We start from the raw sequence: 17,095 nt of genomic DNA, 5'->3' as shown, positions 1-17,095 counted from the left end.
CTTGTATAAAATATTACATGGCTTCATTTCAGAGTATGTATTAAGTCATATTGGAGAAGAGTACGATTCGGTCAAACATGTAGGAGCTGATAATGAACATTTGTGGATACAAATATTGCTTGTAAATTAGCTAGAATGAGTGTTATCCATGAAAATGCGATTTTATTATAATAACACTTAACTTTAATACACATAATGTGAAAAAATTTAACTTTTTTATTATATCATTCGAGGAGTAGTAACCAATTTGATGTAATTTTGAATCGTTTCAAAGAGGTTAATATTGTTAGAAATATTATAATAAAATGTTAGCTTCGTGAAATAACATATCGTAATTTGATTTGATTTTGTACAGCTTCAATCAAAACGTGTATGTAGGTGGGGTTGAACTGAACTTTGTTAACAATTTAAGAAATTTTCAACAACAACCTTTATCGAAATCATTTTTTACTAAGCATACAAAATCGAGTGTAATTGATTGATATTAACTTTCTAAAATTACAATAGAACTAACAAGATAGATGGGGAACAACTAAACCTAATATATGTACACGTACACCAAACCTATCACATGATATGTTTCACCGCTTTCAAAACTTTTCAAAAACTTGATCAAGAATTCTTAAGAACTAGTTTGATATTTATGTTTTCAGTAACAACAACACAAAATTCCAAGAATAAGTATCAAAACAATATCTCCAAAATCTATATTTTTATTATGAGTTGAGTGTTATTTTATAGATATATTATCTGATATATTTAATAAGTTAAATATAACAAACAGGTTGATTTCAGTTAATCAACAAGTACACAAAAGGGACATGTTAATAGGTTTACCAAATCTAGTAATCATGAAAGTGTGTTGATGCCATACATTATGTACACAATGATTAATCTAATTGGATGTTAAGTAAGGGACAAATTTATATGATTATGGTTATGAAACAAATTCCCATGTTGGATCAATTTCATTTCAATTCATATATAGTTGATGTAAAAGTTGACAATCGTTGTGATTATTATATTATTTTTGCATTGTTAAGCATGGATGAAGAGTTATGATTTCTTGTCCAAGAACTGGTATATACATAAATTGGATAATGTTATGATCAATACACCACATTAAATAGATAATTATAACTAGTATAAGATGCATTATTGAAAGTTGATATGACATTGTTCCCAAAGTGTTTATTTCTTAAGCAATGCATGCTAATTTTGTTATAAAAGTAATATTTTATTGCAAAAGGTTTGCAACGTTGAAAGTTTTGCAACGTTGAGAGCAACGTTCCTTTTGGCAACGGTATGCAACGTTCCTTTTCCAATTCCAACGTTAAAATATTTTAGCTTTATAAATAGAGATCAATTTTCCCATTTCAACATCATCAATTCAATCTTCTCTTCTTAATCTCATTTTTCTTTCCTAAACTTATCATGGGTATACACTTGTATAGAATTTCTTGCTAGTTCTGAGATCCTCAGATATATTATGGGAAGTTCCTGTTGTATCCTGGGGGACTTGCGCAATACACCGCGGATAAGTCCTTAAGGACAGTGACTCTACACGCCTCAGGAAATTCTGTTCGTGATTCTGTCAGCCTATTTTACAACAATCTTAAGGACTTATGGCTGACAACAACAACAACTCAATCCCGGAAACTCAGAATATTGTTTCCGGAACCCAGACGGTCTTCGCAAAATCTCTTCCGGACGTGTCAAAAATCGAGATTTTCTCTGGACAGAACTTCCGACGCTGGCAAGAACGCGTTTCCACCCTTTTAGACATGTATGGAGTTGTTGCTGCTATTTCATCTCCGAAGCCCGACTCCACTATTCCTTCAAACTCAAAACTAGTTGAAGAGTGGACTTACGCGAACAAGGTATGCCGACACACTCTGCTTAGTGCACTTTCTAATGATTTGTTCGATGTATAATGTTCCTACAAGGAAGCAAAGGACATTTGGGACTCGTTGATTCTCAAATACACTGCCGAAGATGTCGTCAGACAAAGATTCGTCATAGGAAATTATTACCGTTGGGAAATGATTGAAGACAAGGACATAAAAACTCAAATCAACGAATACCACAAGTTGCTCGAAGACATCAAAGCAGAAAACATTCTACTACCGGATGAATTCGTTTCAGAACTACTGATCGAGAAATTGCCGCCATCCTGGACAGATTACAAACAACAGTTGAAACACAGGCACAAGCAAATGTCTCTACCAGAACTCATTACACACATAATAATTGAAGATACCAACAGGAAGGAGTCTGCTACTATAAGGGCCAAAGCTTTATCTGCGAAAGCAAATATAGTAGAAGGAAAACCTGCTCCAAAAAGGTACGAATACAAACCTGATCACAAAAGGAAAAATAATTTTCTTAAATCTCGTCCCCATGAATCTAAACCCAACTTTAAAAAGAAAGGAAATTGCTTCGTATGTGGGAAGCCAGGCCATCATGCACCGCAGTGCAGACACAGAGTAAGAAACGACAATCCTCCTAAGGCTAATATAGTCGAAGGAGATGACATTATTGCTGCGGTCGTTTCTCAAGTAAATCTGATGACCAATGTGAGCAAGTGGGTGGTAGACTCTGGTGCTACCAGGCATATCTGTGCAAACAGAAGTGCTTTTACCTCTTACACTAGTGTAGGGGATGGAGAAGAACACGTCTACCTCGGTGATTCCAGGACCACTCCTGTTCTGGGAAAAGGGAAAGTTCTTCTCAAACTCACATCTGGAAAGACTCTGGCCTTGAGTGATGTGCTACATGTGCCATCAATCAGAGTTAATTTAATCTCTGTATCACTACTGGGAAAAGTGGGGGTTAAAGTGACTTTTGAGTCTGACAAGATCATTATGACAAAAAATAATGTTTTCGTGGGGAAGGGATATTGTGATCAAGGACTCTTCATTCTAAATGTTTCTGAAAATATTAATGAATCATCTTCTTCTGCTTATATTGTTGACTCGTATGATATATGGCATGCTAGATTAGGACATTTGAATTTTTCCTATGTTATGAAATTAAAACAACTAGGATTGATTAATATGCATGATAAACAGAGTAGTAAATGTGATATATGTGTAGAATCTAAAATAACAAAGAAAACATGTTTCTCTGTAGAACGTCAAACTGAGCTATTAGGGTTAATTCATACTGATCTAGCTGATATGAAACAAACCATGTCTAGAGGAGGTAAAAATTATTTTGTGACCTTTATAGATGATTATTCTAGATATACCAAAGTTTACTTAATCAAACATAAAGATGAAGCATTCGATGTATTTTTAACCTATAAAGCAGAAGTAGAAAATCAGTTGAATAAGAAAATTAAAAGGATTAGATCAGATAGAGGTGGTGAATATGTTTTGTTTAATGACTTTTGTGTTAAAGAAGGTATCATCCATGAGGTAACTCCACCATATTCACCTGAGTCTAATGGAGTAGCTGAGAGAAAGAATAGAACCCTTAAGGAAATGATGAATGCTATGCTTGTTAGTTCTGGTGCACCTGATAACCTTTGGGGAGAAGCCTTGCTTACTGCATGTTTTTTGCAAAATAGAATACCTCATAAGAAAACCGGTAAAACTCCTTATGAGTTGTGGAAAGGTTACCAACCTAACCTTAAATATTTAAGAGTGTGGGGGTGCCTAGCTAAGGTGATGTTACCCGATCCTAAGAAAAGGAAAATAGGCTCTAAAACCTCTGATTGTATGTTCTTAGGTTATGCTGAACATAGTGCTGCCTATAGGTTTCTAGTTCTTAAAAGTGATATACTTGAGAGAAATTCTATAATGGAGACGAAAAATGCTGAATTTTTTGAACATGTGTTTCCCTTAAAGGTTAGTGAGATGTCTCAACCTGTTAATGATAATGATGATAGTAATACCATAAATGAGGATCTGAGAAGAAGCAAAAGGCAGAGAAAGGAAACTTCCTTTGGAGATGACTTTTATACTTATCTTGTTGACAATGATCCATGTAACTTTATAGAAGCCATTAGTGCTCCTGATGCAAAACAGTGGGATAAGGCCATTAAGACTGAAATTGAATCAATTTAGAAAAACAATACTTGGACTTTAGTAGATTTGCCTAAAGGAGCAAAACCCATTGGTTGTAAGTGGATCTTTAAGAAAAAGTATCATCCTGATGGATCCACAGAGAAATATAAGGCAAGATTAGTAGCAAAAGGTTTTACTCAAAAACCCAACATAGATTACTTTGATACTTTTGCTCCAGTGACTAGGATTTCCTCTATTCGAGTTTTGTTAGCCCTAGCAGCTATCCATAAACTAGTGATCCACCAAATGGATGTTAAAACTGCCTTTTTGAATGGTGATTTAGAGGAGGAAATTTATATGACTCAACCTGAAGGGTGTGTTGTACCTGGTCAAGAGAATAAAGTTTGTAAACTTTTAAAATCTTTGTATGGATTGAAACAAGCACCAAAACAGTGGCATGAAAAACTAGATAATGTATTGCTTTGTGATGGTTTTTCACCTAATGATGTTGATAAATGTGTGTACTCTAAATTTGAAAATGGTGATTGTGTCATTATATGTTTGTATGTGGATGACATGTTAATTTTTGGTACATGCAATGAGATTGTTACTAGAACTAAATTATTTCTAGGATCAAACTTTGAAATGAAAGACATGGGTGAAACCAATGTAATTTTAGGTGTTAAAATCATAAGGAAGGGAGATAATATATTACTATCCCAAGAACAATACATTGAGAAACTTCTTAAGAAGTTTGGGTATTATGATTTCAAACCCGTGAGTACCCCTTATGATGCTAACTCTAAATTAATGAAAAATAGAGGAGAATCATTATCTCAGCCTCAGTATGCCCAGATAATTGGGAGCTTACTACACTTGATGAGCTTTTCTAGACCTGATATTGCTTATGCAGTAGGTAGACTGAGTAGGTACACTCAATGTCCAAATCAAGAACATTGGGATGCACTTTCTAGACTTATGAGATACTTAAGAGGTTCAATGGATTATGCCATTGAATATAGTGGATTTCCCGCTGTACTAGAAGGGTATAGTGATGCTAATTGGATCTCTGATTCAGATGAGACAAAATCCACTAGTGGTTATGTATTCACACTTGGGGGTGGTGCGATTACATGGAGATCAGCCAGACAAACTATTATTGCAAGATCAACAATGGAATCTGAGTTTGTCGCTCTTGAGATGGCTGATAGTGAGGCTGAGTGGTTGAAAAACTTCTTAGCAAACATTCCACTAGGAATGAAACCAACCCCATCAGAGTCTATACATTGTGATTGCCAATCGGCAATAGCTATAACTAAAAACAAGAATTACAATGGAAAGAATAGACATGTTCAATTGAGACACAATTTGGTGAAGCAGCTGCTAAAGAGTGGAACAATTTCCATTGACTATGTGAAGTCAGAAAGGAATCTAGCAGATCCTCTGACAAAACCCTTGGGAAGAAATATGATCTTAGAAACATCGAGGGGAATGGGACTTAAGCCACTGGCAAACAAACAAGTGATGGTAACCCAACCTTTGTGATTGGAGATCCCATGAATAAGGTTCATATGGGTAAAAACAAGTCACTTGTTAGTTCTGATAGCACTAAATTGATTCTAATCAATTTTGTCCCTTCCTATGGTGTGTATGAAAGTGCTAGAGACTGCATAATTGAGAGGTTAAACTTTGTAATTAATCAAAGTTTTAATGATCTTCATATCCCTTACGGGTGGTGTATGACTTGCAGCATACACTTGATGAAATCACCTATATGAGTGTCAAGTGGGGCCGCTTGCATGAGATCTTGGCATGATCTCTAGAGCACTCATGAATATCGGGCACGCGCATGGCCTAATTAGCGCAACACAGCGATAACAGCAAGAATTGTGGGGGTGTATTGTGATTGATAAACCTCTAACACACGACAAATGTCTTTGGTTCATATAGCTTGCTATACCAATTACATTGTGGGTTAAGTTTCTCGATCTAAGACTGGTTCATATAGCTTGCTATACCAGCTCTGATGCATTACATCTTATAAGACCCAGGATATAAATACTCTTATCTTAATTTCAATCTTTGATTATCCATCAGAACAAATATTTGTGTTATTGCTTTATATACAATCATTTTCCAAGTTTACACAAAGTTGACATATCTTTCTTTTTGAAAAAGGATTACCTGCAAAAAGAAAAATCACTTTTGAGACAGAACTGTTTGGGTCAAAGACATTTTCTTTTAACTTTCCTTTTGCAATAAGTGGGGGATTGTTATAAAAGTAATATTTTATTGCAAAAGGTTTGCAACGTTGAAAGTTTTGCAACGTTGAGAGCAACGTTCCTTTTGGCAACGGTATGCAACGTTCCTTTTCCAATTCCAACGTTAAAATATTTTAGCTTTATAAATAGAGATCAATTTTCCCATTTCAACATCATCAATTCAATCTTCTCTTCTTAATCTCATTTTTCTTTCCTAAACTTATCATGGGTATACACTTGTATAGAATTTCTTGCTAGTTCTGAGATCCTCAGATATATTCTGGGAAGTTCCTGTTGTATCCTGGGGGACTTGCGCAATACACCGCGGATAAGTCCTTAAGGACAGTGACTCTACACGCCTCAGGAAATTCTGTTCGTGATTCTGTCAGCCTATTTTACAACAAATTTTCCACTACAAAGTCAAATGTCATACTCATTTATATTATATCATTTGGATTGATAATGTTTTCTGGTATAATAATTATTTTTTATCTAATTTTACATATACTTTACATGATGTCTTTAGCATTAAGTATTATTTGTATTTGTTCGGATTATCTTAAGAGATGGTTGCAAAGCTAACATATGAAAAATACTCATAAATGGTTTAATGTTCTCAAGAATATCCTCTACATGCTATCCGATCATGAAATAGCCTCAAATATAAAATATATTAATTAAGGTGACTTTCTTATTTAAAAATACTGTACAATATACAAGTTTTAACAAATAAGCTTGAGTCGTGAAGGTCAATAGTTTGTTTCCACATTGTACACCTCTTCCAAGTAGCTTAAACACACATTTCCCCTTCTACAATGTTTAATATTTATAGATACATCCTCACAATCAAGCTAAAGTAACTTAACCAACATCTATGTTGTTGTTATCCCAAGTTTATTATGTATAAAATGAGCACACAATCAACGTATGCAAGAATAATGACACATTTTATAATGTAATGTTCATTTCATAAAAAAAATGAATAAATATTATTGGTTTCTTTGCCCCACATTTTAACAAAGATGGAAAATAAACCCTTGTTGATTGTCTCATAATTGGTTATGCTAAGTGGTAGCAACCCACTTACTATAAGTGCAACCTTTATCTAGTGGTGTGAGATCTCTTATACTTGTGATACCAACTTAAGTTCATTTTGATCTTGTATATGCAAATATAAATGTTAAGCATATCAAATTGTTGGATTTGATATAAATTGTCCCATTATAAAAGCTAGGTGGATTAAGTCATAATCAAATTATGATTGTTCTTAGTATTTGTTATTGCTTTTAATTAATTAAGTAGTAAGAAATTGATTTAACAATAGATATCAGAGTCAAAACCATGATTTTGATTTCTAGTGGGGCAATTTATGAGGGAAGATTTTTGTGGTGACATTAATTATCATGTAACAAAGGTTAGGTAAGCAAATATAGTATGAAATGCAAGATGAAACAATGAAGGAAATTTCTATCAAATAATAATTGTATCTAACCACATGCTTTTACCCATATAGATCCCAAATACATAGCAGAATCATGTGTTAATTCTTAACAAACACAAACACTAATTCATGATGAAAATAAAATGTGGAAGTGTACCTAAATTTGCCATTGAAAGTGATGTAAATAATGATATCAATAACATCGACTATGTGATATTCTAAATGTAAAGGGTCTTAGTATCACTTTTGTTTTCTCTTGTGATGGGATGAAGAGGAAACAAAACCCTAATACAGTATCGGATGTTATATTTTCTACAAATGAGAACCATAACCCATTATATAACCACACTTAGTCACATTTTAGATTCTTATAATTCAAATTTGACTCATCGTCAAATCAGAATGTTATTTTAGGCTATATATGACAATTATATCTTTAGTCATAAACTTAATATTAACATATTACTTGATGATTTTAACTATTCAGATAGATAATAACTCTAACCTATTTAAATAATATATGTTACCTAACAATTCTAACAACTAATTGACATTAATACAAAATATATTGTTTAAATATTTGGATGAAATATTTAATACAAAATATATTGTTTAGGTCCTTGCATAAACATTTTTACAAGAAAATAAGTAAAAAAATTAATTTAAATTGTTTTTTATTTAAACTAAAACTAATTTATATATTTAAGTTTGATTTTTTATTTAATTCCTTTAAAAAATAAAGATAATTTATATTACAAAAGAAGTTAATGTGAAATCACTTAAAATCAGTGCTTAGTATAAACACAAACATAAAATTTGAACAAGCACAATGAGCTCTCTTATCATAGCTTGTAATTTAACAAGTTGGTAAAGTAGCGTAGAGTTTGGTTATTATTATAATTATTATTGGCAAACTGCTACTCATAACAAGCAAAACAATTTCCGAATTCAGTTCTTGAGAGCCCCTTTGCTCTTAAAGTACTCCAAAGTCTGATCATAAATTTCTTCAATCCCATACTTGAAACTGAATCCTTCTTTCACAAGCTTTTCAGAAGAGATTGTTAGCTTTGCCTTGGAGGGACAATCATCAAATCTGCAAACAAAAAATCCGTGATGAAGGAAAGGGTTTCCTTGAATGAGAAAGAAAATGCATGTATAAGCTTACTCAGTTGGAACTTTGTACTGAGGGTAACGTTTGCTAAGAAACTTTGCAAGCTCAGGAACACTAGTATTGTGAGCAGAGACAATGTATCGACCAGAAGCTGATTCTTTCTCAGCCACAAATATATGTGCTCGGCAAATATCCTCCACATGAGTGATGGATATTGATCCTGATAGAAACTGCATCCCTTTCAAGGCGTTTATGAGGAAATCATTGCCTGCAAGGTACAAGAAAAATGGCATTGAAACATGTATATGCTATGGTCCTATAAAAGTACAAGCTTATAACTGCTCTAGAATGTCCTTAAACCAGTAGGTTGTGCATATTTGAACCTGTTATGAGAGATGTGGCTAGGCCAACACTTGATGGAATGTCTGGAGTGAGAGAAGGACCAGTTGTGAGAGTTGGTATTACAGTGATGAGATCCATGTGATTCTCTTCAGCAAATTTCCATGCAGCTTTCTCTGCCAGTGCTTTGGAGACAGGATAACCCTACATGTTTGGATGATTAACATAATTCTAGGTAAATATTCACACGTTAAAGTCTGAATTGAAACAGCTTTAACTAGCTTTTTAGTCGGATAGAAACTGTTATATTGAGTTTTAATGAGCTGCTTTTGAACTAAAATAGTCGAACAAAAATCACTAAAGTACTGAACTTGGAAATCAATTTCATTTCAAACTAATTGGGCAAAAGCTGATCCAGATAGGTGGAGAAAAAAGTTTGAATTTTACCCATGTGGGTGGTTTTGCAGTGCTCAAGAACTCAACATCAGTCCAGTTGCTTTCATCCATAACCAGACCTGTCTCCTTGACAGGGTTTTTGGTTACAGCAGCTGCTGAAGATGTTAAGATGACTCGTTTGACACCTTTTGCTCGAGCACATGCTTTCAACACATTCAACACTCCTGATATTGCAGGCTTGATCATGTCATTCTGAATAGTAATTGCAAAAGAATTTCTCGTTAGTCTTTTTCTTGGACACACACATGTAAATGTAAAAGCATTTGGTTGTAAAATCTATGATGCAGTTTCTTGTTTGGTGTGCAATCTACCTCAGGGTCTTCAGAAGCAAAGTTCACTGGTGTAGCAAGCTGAAAGACAAGTTCACAACCTGCTATAGGGGCATCAAAATCCTTTTCACTTGTTAAATCTGCTCCAAATATGTTCAGTTCGCCCAAACTTTTCAGTGCTAAAAGGTGATATATTTTCTTAGTATTATCTGCACCAAAACACTAAGTTAGGAAATTTTATTCATAAAAAAAAGTTGTACTTAGACAAGAGGAACAATAATAAGATGACACATTTTTATATTTGACATAATATAAAAGTAAAATAGTCATAAACAAAAATAAGAAAAGATAATGTCAAATAAATATAAAAATTTTATGTTTCAAAATATAATTTTTCTAGATAAATTTATTATAACTGATGGACACCTTTCAAAACTATACCTGGTAAGTCAAAATAGAGAAGAAAAAATGTTGCAATAATATCAGTCTTGTACGTCTTGGTACCTCAACTTTTATGCAGCATTGTCTTTCGTATAATTAAGTGATACGAGAAAAAACTTTACCAGCAAAACGAAATGGTTTTTGTCAATGAATTTGTGACTTAAATACTCAAGTGTTTATCTATCATCATCACACTCCATGTAACCATAGTGTTGTTGAATCTATAAGATATGATATCACATCATGGTATATAAAAAGAGAAAATGTATCAGAAAAAATAAATTAAAATCATTCTTTTTCTTCCTCTAACAAAACATTATAGACAGTAATTTTGGTGTGATCCTTTAGAAAAAAAGTTAGTGTATAAACAATTTTACAATGAGACATTTGAGATAGAGAGAGCAACCTGGATCTCTAACAGTGGTGTTGACAGCATAACCCTTCTGAAGCAATTGCTTTACCAAGCAAGAGCCCATAAATCCGCTTCCACCTATCACACATGCCTTCCTTCCAATTTTGTTGACACTGGCCATGATTTCACACTCAAAGGATGAAACTTACAGCAGGACAGTTTTTTTTATGTTACATAAGGAGAGAAGGTTCTTAAATAATAATAATGTTTCAGCTACTAAACCCGAAATACCGTTATGTCTCTAGTGTAAGTTTAAGGTGAGCACGTGATGATGTTTGGTGGTTTGTTCTCACCAACGACTACATCAGCGACAAGTCTTGTAGACAAGAACATTTTCATCTACTGTCAACTCTTCATTCTTCTATTCAAGATGCCAAACTGAATTAAAAATCTTCACCTCCTTTTCCATCTCTAACTTTCAATCTTACACCAATGGCAAAATAAATGGGGATAAATTACAAAATCTATCATATTTCACTATCAAAAACCTTGTTCCATTACTTACATTCCATATATACATTTATTAATTCTTTTTTTCATTCATTAGCGTGCTCCATTAATATATATCTCAAAATTTCCTTTTCACATTTTTCCCTCAAAGGAATTTTGACAATGCGCAAATAAATGTACTTTCTTCATTTTTCATATAATAAATCCATTTGGAGTAGTTTGTGCATTTGTTGATTTCACTATAAATTATTGCAAATTAAAAAAAAATCATGGAATATTTTTACTGTATTTACACTTTTTTTCTAGTATTTGTGTGTCAAGTACAATATAATAATTTTATTGATAACACTAGCCTTTTTTTTTCTTTAAATTCATATATAAACTTTTTTCTAAATATAATAGGGAGATATATTGGACAGTTCTAACAAATTTCCCACCTCATTTTTAAGATTATTTAATCTAAATATTTTTTATATTCTTTTCAGTAAGTTATTGCTTAAATGTTTCTTTTTATCGTCCAAACAACTACATATAGTTTTAAAGAATTTGTTCATTTATAGCACTAAAAACATGATATAGATTTTATTATAATTAATTTTAAGGAAATCCAGTTGTAAAACATGTAATTGATTATTAAAAATATTTACATACTTCATATATGTTTAGATGAATAGGTCCTTACAGAATATGGATGAAAAATTACACACGGTCACCTACACGCACCTCATCTTTCATCTCTAACATTGAATCTTACACCAATTGGAAAATAAATGATCAAACATATATGGATGAAAAATTACGGTTCATGTGAATAGGTCCTTACAGAATTCAGGAGATGACAGGAAAAAGTCTAAGTCTCAGATAGAGTCCCTTGATTGAGGCATTATTCTAATAACGTAGCATATATTTAATCTCCTTTTTTACTATAGTTAAGTTAAATTCTTATTCTTAATATCAGACATTGTTTTGTCAAATTTAGTTGTTATGTTTTCGTATCTACTCACCTGCTTGTAGATTTTTGATCCTGAACCTTGGGAAGGGGTGTTTTTTAGATAAGGTTTCTAATTTCAAATATTAATAAAGATTTTAAGACCAACGTAAATCATATAGGACTTTATCCTTTTTATATAGCTATAAAACTATTGTACTGACAATGACTTAAATAAAAAAGATAGGATTTACACACTGATTGCTATAACTGAGTCGTACTTAACTAGAATGAACATCAAAATGATCAAAATTTAGTTTTTGAGTGCCCCCTTACTGCCTAAGTAGTCCAAACTATGTTCAAAAATTTCTTCAATTCCATGCTTGAATCTGAACCCTTCTTTTACAAGCTTCTCTGAAGATATGACAAACTTTGCCTTGGAGGGCATCTCATCGAATCTGCAATTACAGAGTCATACTTAGCTTCGATAGAAATGTAAGATATGTTTCTGCAATTTTAGAGCAGTATGAAGTAATTTTCAAGTCAATTTCATTCCGAATATAATCGTAATGATGAAATTCCTTGGAAAAAAATGCTAGACAAAGAAAGAGCCAAGAGGCTAGTGTATTTACTGCTATAGACATTTCGCACCAAATTTAAGGTTAGAAGCTTACTCGGTTGGAATTTGGCACTGAGGGTATCTTTTTCTTAGAAACTTTGCAAGTTCAGGAATGCTGGTATTATGAGCACAGACAATGTATCTGCCAGAAGCTGATTCTTTCTCTGCCAAAAACACATGCGCACGGCAGATATCCTCCACATGTGTGATAGATATTGAACCTGACAGCAATTGAATATCTTTGAAAGCCTTAAGGAAGAAATCATTCCCTGCAAGGTGTCAGCAAAATGCATCAAAACATTCATGAATTAATTGGTATGGTGCTTAGAAATGTGGCAGGTGTTAAGGTGCTAAGTTTATTGGATATGGTAGTTTGTGAACCTGTTATAAGGGACGTAGCCAACACAACACTGGTGGGGATGTCTTGAGTGATAGAAGGACCAGTTGTGAGAGTAGGTATCACAGTGATCAGATCAATATGATTTTCTTCAGCAAATTTCCATGCAGCTTTCTCTTCCAGTGCTTTAGAGGCAGGATATCCCTACACATATATACATGAACTTTAATTTCATAATATTAAGATGTTCTAACTATTTGTTAGAATAAACTATTTCCTACACAATTTCACATTACTCAGCAACCATTATATATCATCCAAAATCTATCAAGTTTTCAAAATGGTTTTCAAAACAAAAAAAACAACACAGTTGAAAGCCATTCTAGCATTCTCTTCTTGTCAAGTGTTTTATTTATCTGCTCCAGAGACAAACTTCTAGTAAAAAGAAAGACAAACAGGCATTTTAACGTGCGCTTGGGGGGCAAACATATTTTCCAAAACAAAAATGGTGTTCAAAGATAGTAAACAAACAAGGCATCAATCATTTTCAGTGAGGAATGGCACAAGCTCATCTTAAGTGATTAAGGTTCGGTTATTTACCCAACCATGCGGTTTTGCAGTCCTCAAGTACTCAACATCTGTCCAATTGCTTTCATCCATGACTAAATCTGTCCCATTGTTAATGGTTACTGCAGCAGTTGAAGATGTTAAGATGACTCGTTTGACTTCTTTTGCTCTAGCACATGCTTTCAACACATTCAATACGCCTAAGATTGCTGGTTTGATCATGTCATTCTGAATAATAGTTTGAAGAAGCATTTTTGGATTAAATTTTTCATTCACTCAGACATGTAAAGTTTCAAAAGCATCCAATTTAGTGGAAAAAAAAATTATAACGCAGGATCAGGGTTGAATCTACCTCAGGATCTTCAGAAGCAAAGTTGGCAGGGGTAGCAAATTGGAATACAAGTTCACAGCCAGATATAGGAGCATCAAAATCTCCTCCATTTCTTAAATCTGCCCCAAAGATCTCCAATTTTCCCAAACTTTGCAGTTCCAAAAGGTGAGATATTTTATTTGGATTACCTGCAGCATGTGCATGAAATTTGAAATTTGTGTTCAAATATCGAATCTATACTCTTCAATGCAACTGGAGGGAGAGATTGACCTAGGGAACTTTGGTAGTGACTAGATTATACACAAATTGCAACGAAAAAACTGAAGAGAAGATTCAAACACAACTTTAACCCAAATTACTTAGGGCTAAATACTGGTTGTGAATTCAACTAATAATCACAACCAGGTTGTTTTGACCTATGTAAAAATTATAGGCTCTGGGTAGATAAATCAAGAATGTTACCAAGTTGTTAATTAACGTGATTGAAAGGGTTATGACAATTATTAAAATGCATAAAAGTTCTTCCACTATAATCTTTTTGTTAAAGAAAAGTTCAGTTATGTTAAATTAAAATTAGTTCAAGGAATCAAAATTATTAAATTTACTTCAAAATTAAAACTTACAATTTTTATGTTACAAGTTACCATGTGAAATACTCTTTTGGATTATAAAAAAATTAATAAATATAGACCTAAATTAGTAGTTAAACCCAACCATTATTACTTTTTAGGTTTAAGGCGATTAAAATCTCCATACGTTAAATTTCATTATCGTGAAAACATAAATTATTAAAAAGTTGGCCTAAATCTATATTTTTTTATTTATTTAAGAATCAAATTGTTATTTGTGTCCAAATTCAATAATTTTTTTCATAAATAATCACGATGATAAGTAGTTAAATAAATAAATAAAAAGTACTTTTAACTTAAATTGTTGTTGGAATAATACGTGTGAATCTAAATCATTATAGAAATAATGAAGTTAATTACCATATAAAAAACACTCATAAATCCAATAGAAAGATAATTTTGATTAAAAATGGTGTCAGATTTATATAATCTTTCTGTTCTAAAAAGTAAAATAGATGCATTAATGAAATCAGAGTGGCTGATAGTCTACTTAGACCATTATATGCATAACATCAAAAAGTATAAATAAATAATATTGCACATTTGAAAAAGAAAATATAAAAAATAGTTAAAAATAATTGAAATAAATATGAGGAGAAGAATAGGAAAAGAGTGGAACCTGGATCCCTAACTGTGGTATTGACGGCGTAACCCTTTTGAAGCATTTTATTTATGAAGAGGGAGGCCATAAATCCACTTCCACCTATCACACATACCTTCTTTCCGTTTGTCTTCATGCTTTCCGTCTTTACACACTCAATTCAAACAAATCATTGTACTTCACCTATATATAAATATTAATCTTAAGAAAAAAAAATATTTATTTTTAGTAAAGTTGGAGATAAAATATCACAATTTCAATTTAGGTCAATCAAAACTAAATTATTTGTTTACATTATAATTTAATATGAGATATCGAAAATTGTACTCAACTAAATTCAGAAATAACAAACTTTCTAACTTATCAGGAAAGACTTAATTCAAGTGGAAATATTCTGTTTCTGTAAGACACGGTTAATGCAATATTTACTCTAAATATTTTAAACTAAACCTAACAACTGTTTTCCTTTTAATATGTATTTTTATTTTTTCTTCACAACGAAAAAATAAGAATATTTATATAACCACTATATTATGTTATGATTTTATACCATGATTAGAATTTTAATTTTTCAATTTTTCTAAAATTAAGAATTTTTTATATTATTTCATAAATTTATATTTTTTTTGTAACAACTCAAAAATTCGAAATAAACAATTGTTCTTAATTATCATTTGGTCCTTGCATCATTAATAATTATGTGTAAATTCACACTAGAATTGTTAATAATATAATTGATTTTTTTTTTAAGGTGAACCTATAATATAAACTTTATTTATAGTTTAGTCTTTTTATAATAAAAAATATTCATGTGATATTTTATTAAACCTGTTATAAATTTTTAAAATACTTATTTATGTGGTTTTTATATATTGAATATATAATTGCACAACATAAATTTCGTATAATTTTTAATTGTACAAAATAAATTTCATATAATTTTAATTATACAAAATTTATTTTCGTCAAAAGTTTAATCATATAAAAGTTAATTCTTTTTTCTAATTGATATAAATTAATAAGTATCTAGCGCTATAAAATCCTCATTAACATTAGTAAAATATTATATATGTTATCACCTCTACCTTTGGGTTACGAAACGAAATCAATGTACGATGAGCACCTAAACATTGACAATTCGACGTTCATTCGAGGATTTACTCAGCTTGAGTTTGAGTTAGAGATGAATATGAATAATATGTACACGTAATTTGATCTGTAAAATAAAAATTTGACCTATAATCTGTTTGTTATCTGTGCAGGTATTTACTTAAAAAATACTCCTAGCATTCTTTAAATCCAAGCATTCTTTAAATCTTCAACACTTCTCAATGGATCATTTGTAAGCAAATCTTTAATTTTCAATTAAATGAAAACAACACACAGGATCTTGAATTTTCATGATACTCACAATTCCCACAATACACAGTAAAAGAGAACTAACCTGGATCCATTGTGCACTTCTTCCTGTCTCTTCGTGTCAAATGTTCTCTCTCCTCTTACTCCTCTTTAATGCCTTCTCGATGATATAGAAGTTGTAGGATGGTTTTCTCTGTCAGTTTCTATTCTTTCCTGAGAACGTTACGTTCTCTGTATCTCTTCAGAAACTTAATGTGTAAAACAGAAGTAAAACTTTTTCCTCTTTTATGATATTTTAATTAACTTTAATAAAATACCAAAATGCCCTTTTAGAGTGAGAAGAGAGGGATTAACTTTAATAACTCTAAAATAATCCCAATAACTTTAATACTTTAATATTCTAATAATCATCACATTAGAATCCTTACATTAAAGTTATACTTTAAATTACATGAACCAATGTAAATTATTAATATAATTTAACATTCTCCCACTTGGTTCATGTGATGACTTGAAGATCTAAAATAAACTTTA

At 31.9% G+C, this 17,095-nt stretch overlaps 2 protein-coding genes across 2 annotated transcripts; both read right to left on the bottom strand.

Annotated features, from left to right (window-relative positions):
* Nucleotides 1-8,482: 8,482 nt before the first annotated feature.
* LOC108323842 (anthocyanidin reductase ((2S)-flavan-3-ol-forming)) lies at nucleotides 8,483-10,925 on the bottom strand. The gene is made up of 6 exons (XM_017556621.2): nucleotides 10,735-10,925; nucleotides 9,930-10,096; nucleotides 9,610-9,810; nucleotides 9,207-9,366; nucleotides 8,878-9,091; nucleotides 8,483-8,805 (listed from the first exon to the last, which is right to left on the bottom strand). Exons 1-6 carry the CDS (start codon nucleotides 10,859-10,861, stop codon nucleotides 8,661-8,663), a joined length of 1,014 nt encoding a protein of 337 aa, XP_017412110.1. The 5' UTR covers nucleotides 10,862-10,925; the 3' UTR covers nucleotides 8,483-8,660.
* Nucleotides 10,926-12,318: 1,393 nt separating this feature from the next.
* On the bottom strand, nucleotides 12,319-15,346 carry LOC108337959 (anthocyanidin reductase ((2S)-flavan-3-ol-forming)). Its single transcript, XM_017574551.2, has 6 exons — nucleotides 15,221-15,346; nucleotides 13,994-14,160; nucleotides 13,675-13,869; nucleotides 13,119-13,278; nucleotides 12,793-13,006; nucleotides 12,319-12,576 (listed from the first exon to the last, which is right to left on the bottom strand). Exons 1-6 carry the CDS (start codon nucleotides 15,336-15,338, stop codon nucleotides 12,432-12,434), a joined length of 999 nt encoding a protein of 332 aa, XP_017430040.1. The 5' UTR covers nucleotides 15,339-15,346; the 3' UTR covers nucleotides 12,319-12,431.
* Nucleotides 15,347-17,095: the final 1,749 nt, after the last annotated feature.

The sequence above is a fragment of the Vigna angularis genome, chromosome 1 (genome assembly GCF_016808095.1).
Source record: "Vigna angularis cultivar LongXiaoDou No.4 chromosome 1, ASM1680809v1, whole genome shotgun sequence".
NCBI lineage: Eukaryota > Viridiplantae > Streptophyta > Magnoliopsida > Fabales > Fabaceae > Vigna > Vigna angularis.
This window is presented reverse-complemented; position numbering and strand designations above follow the sequence as displayed.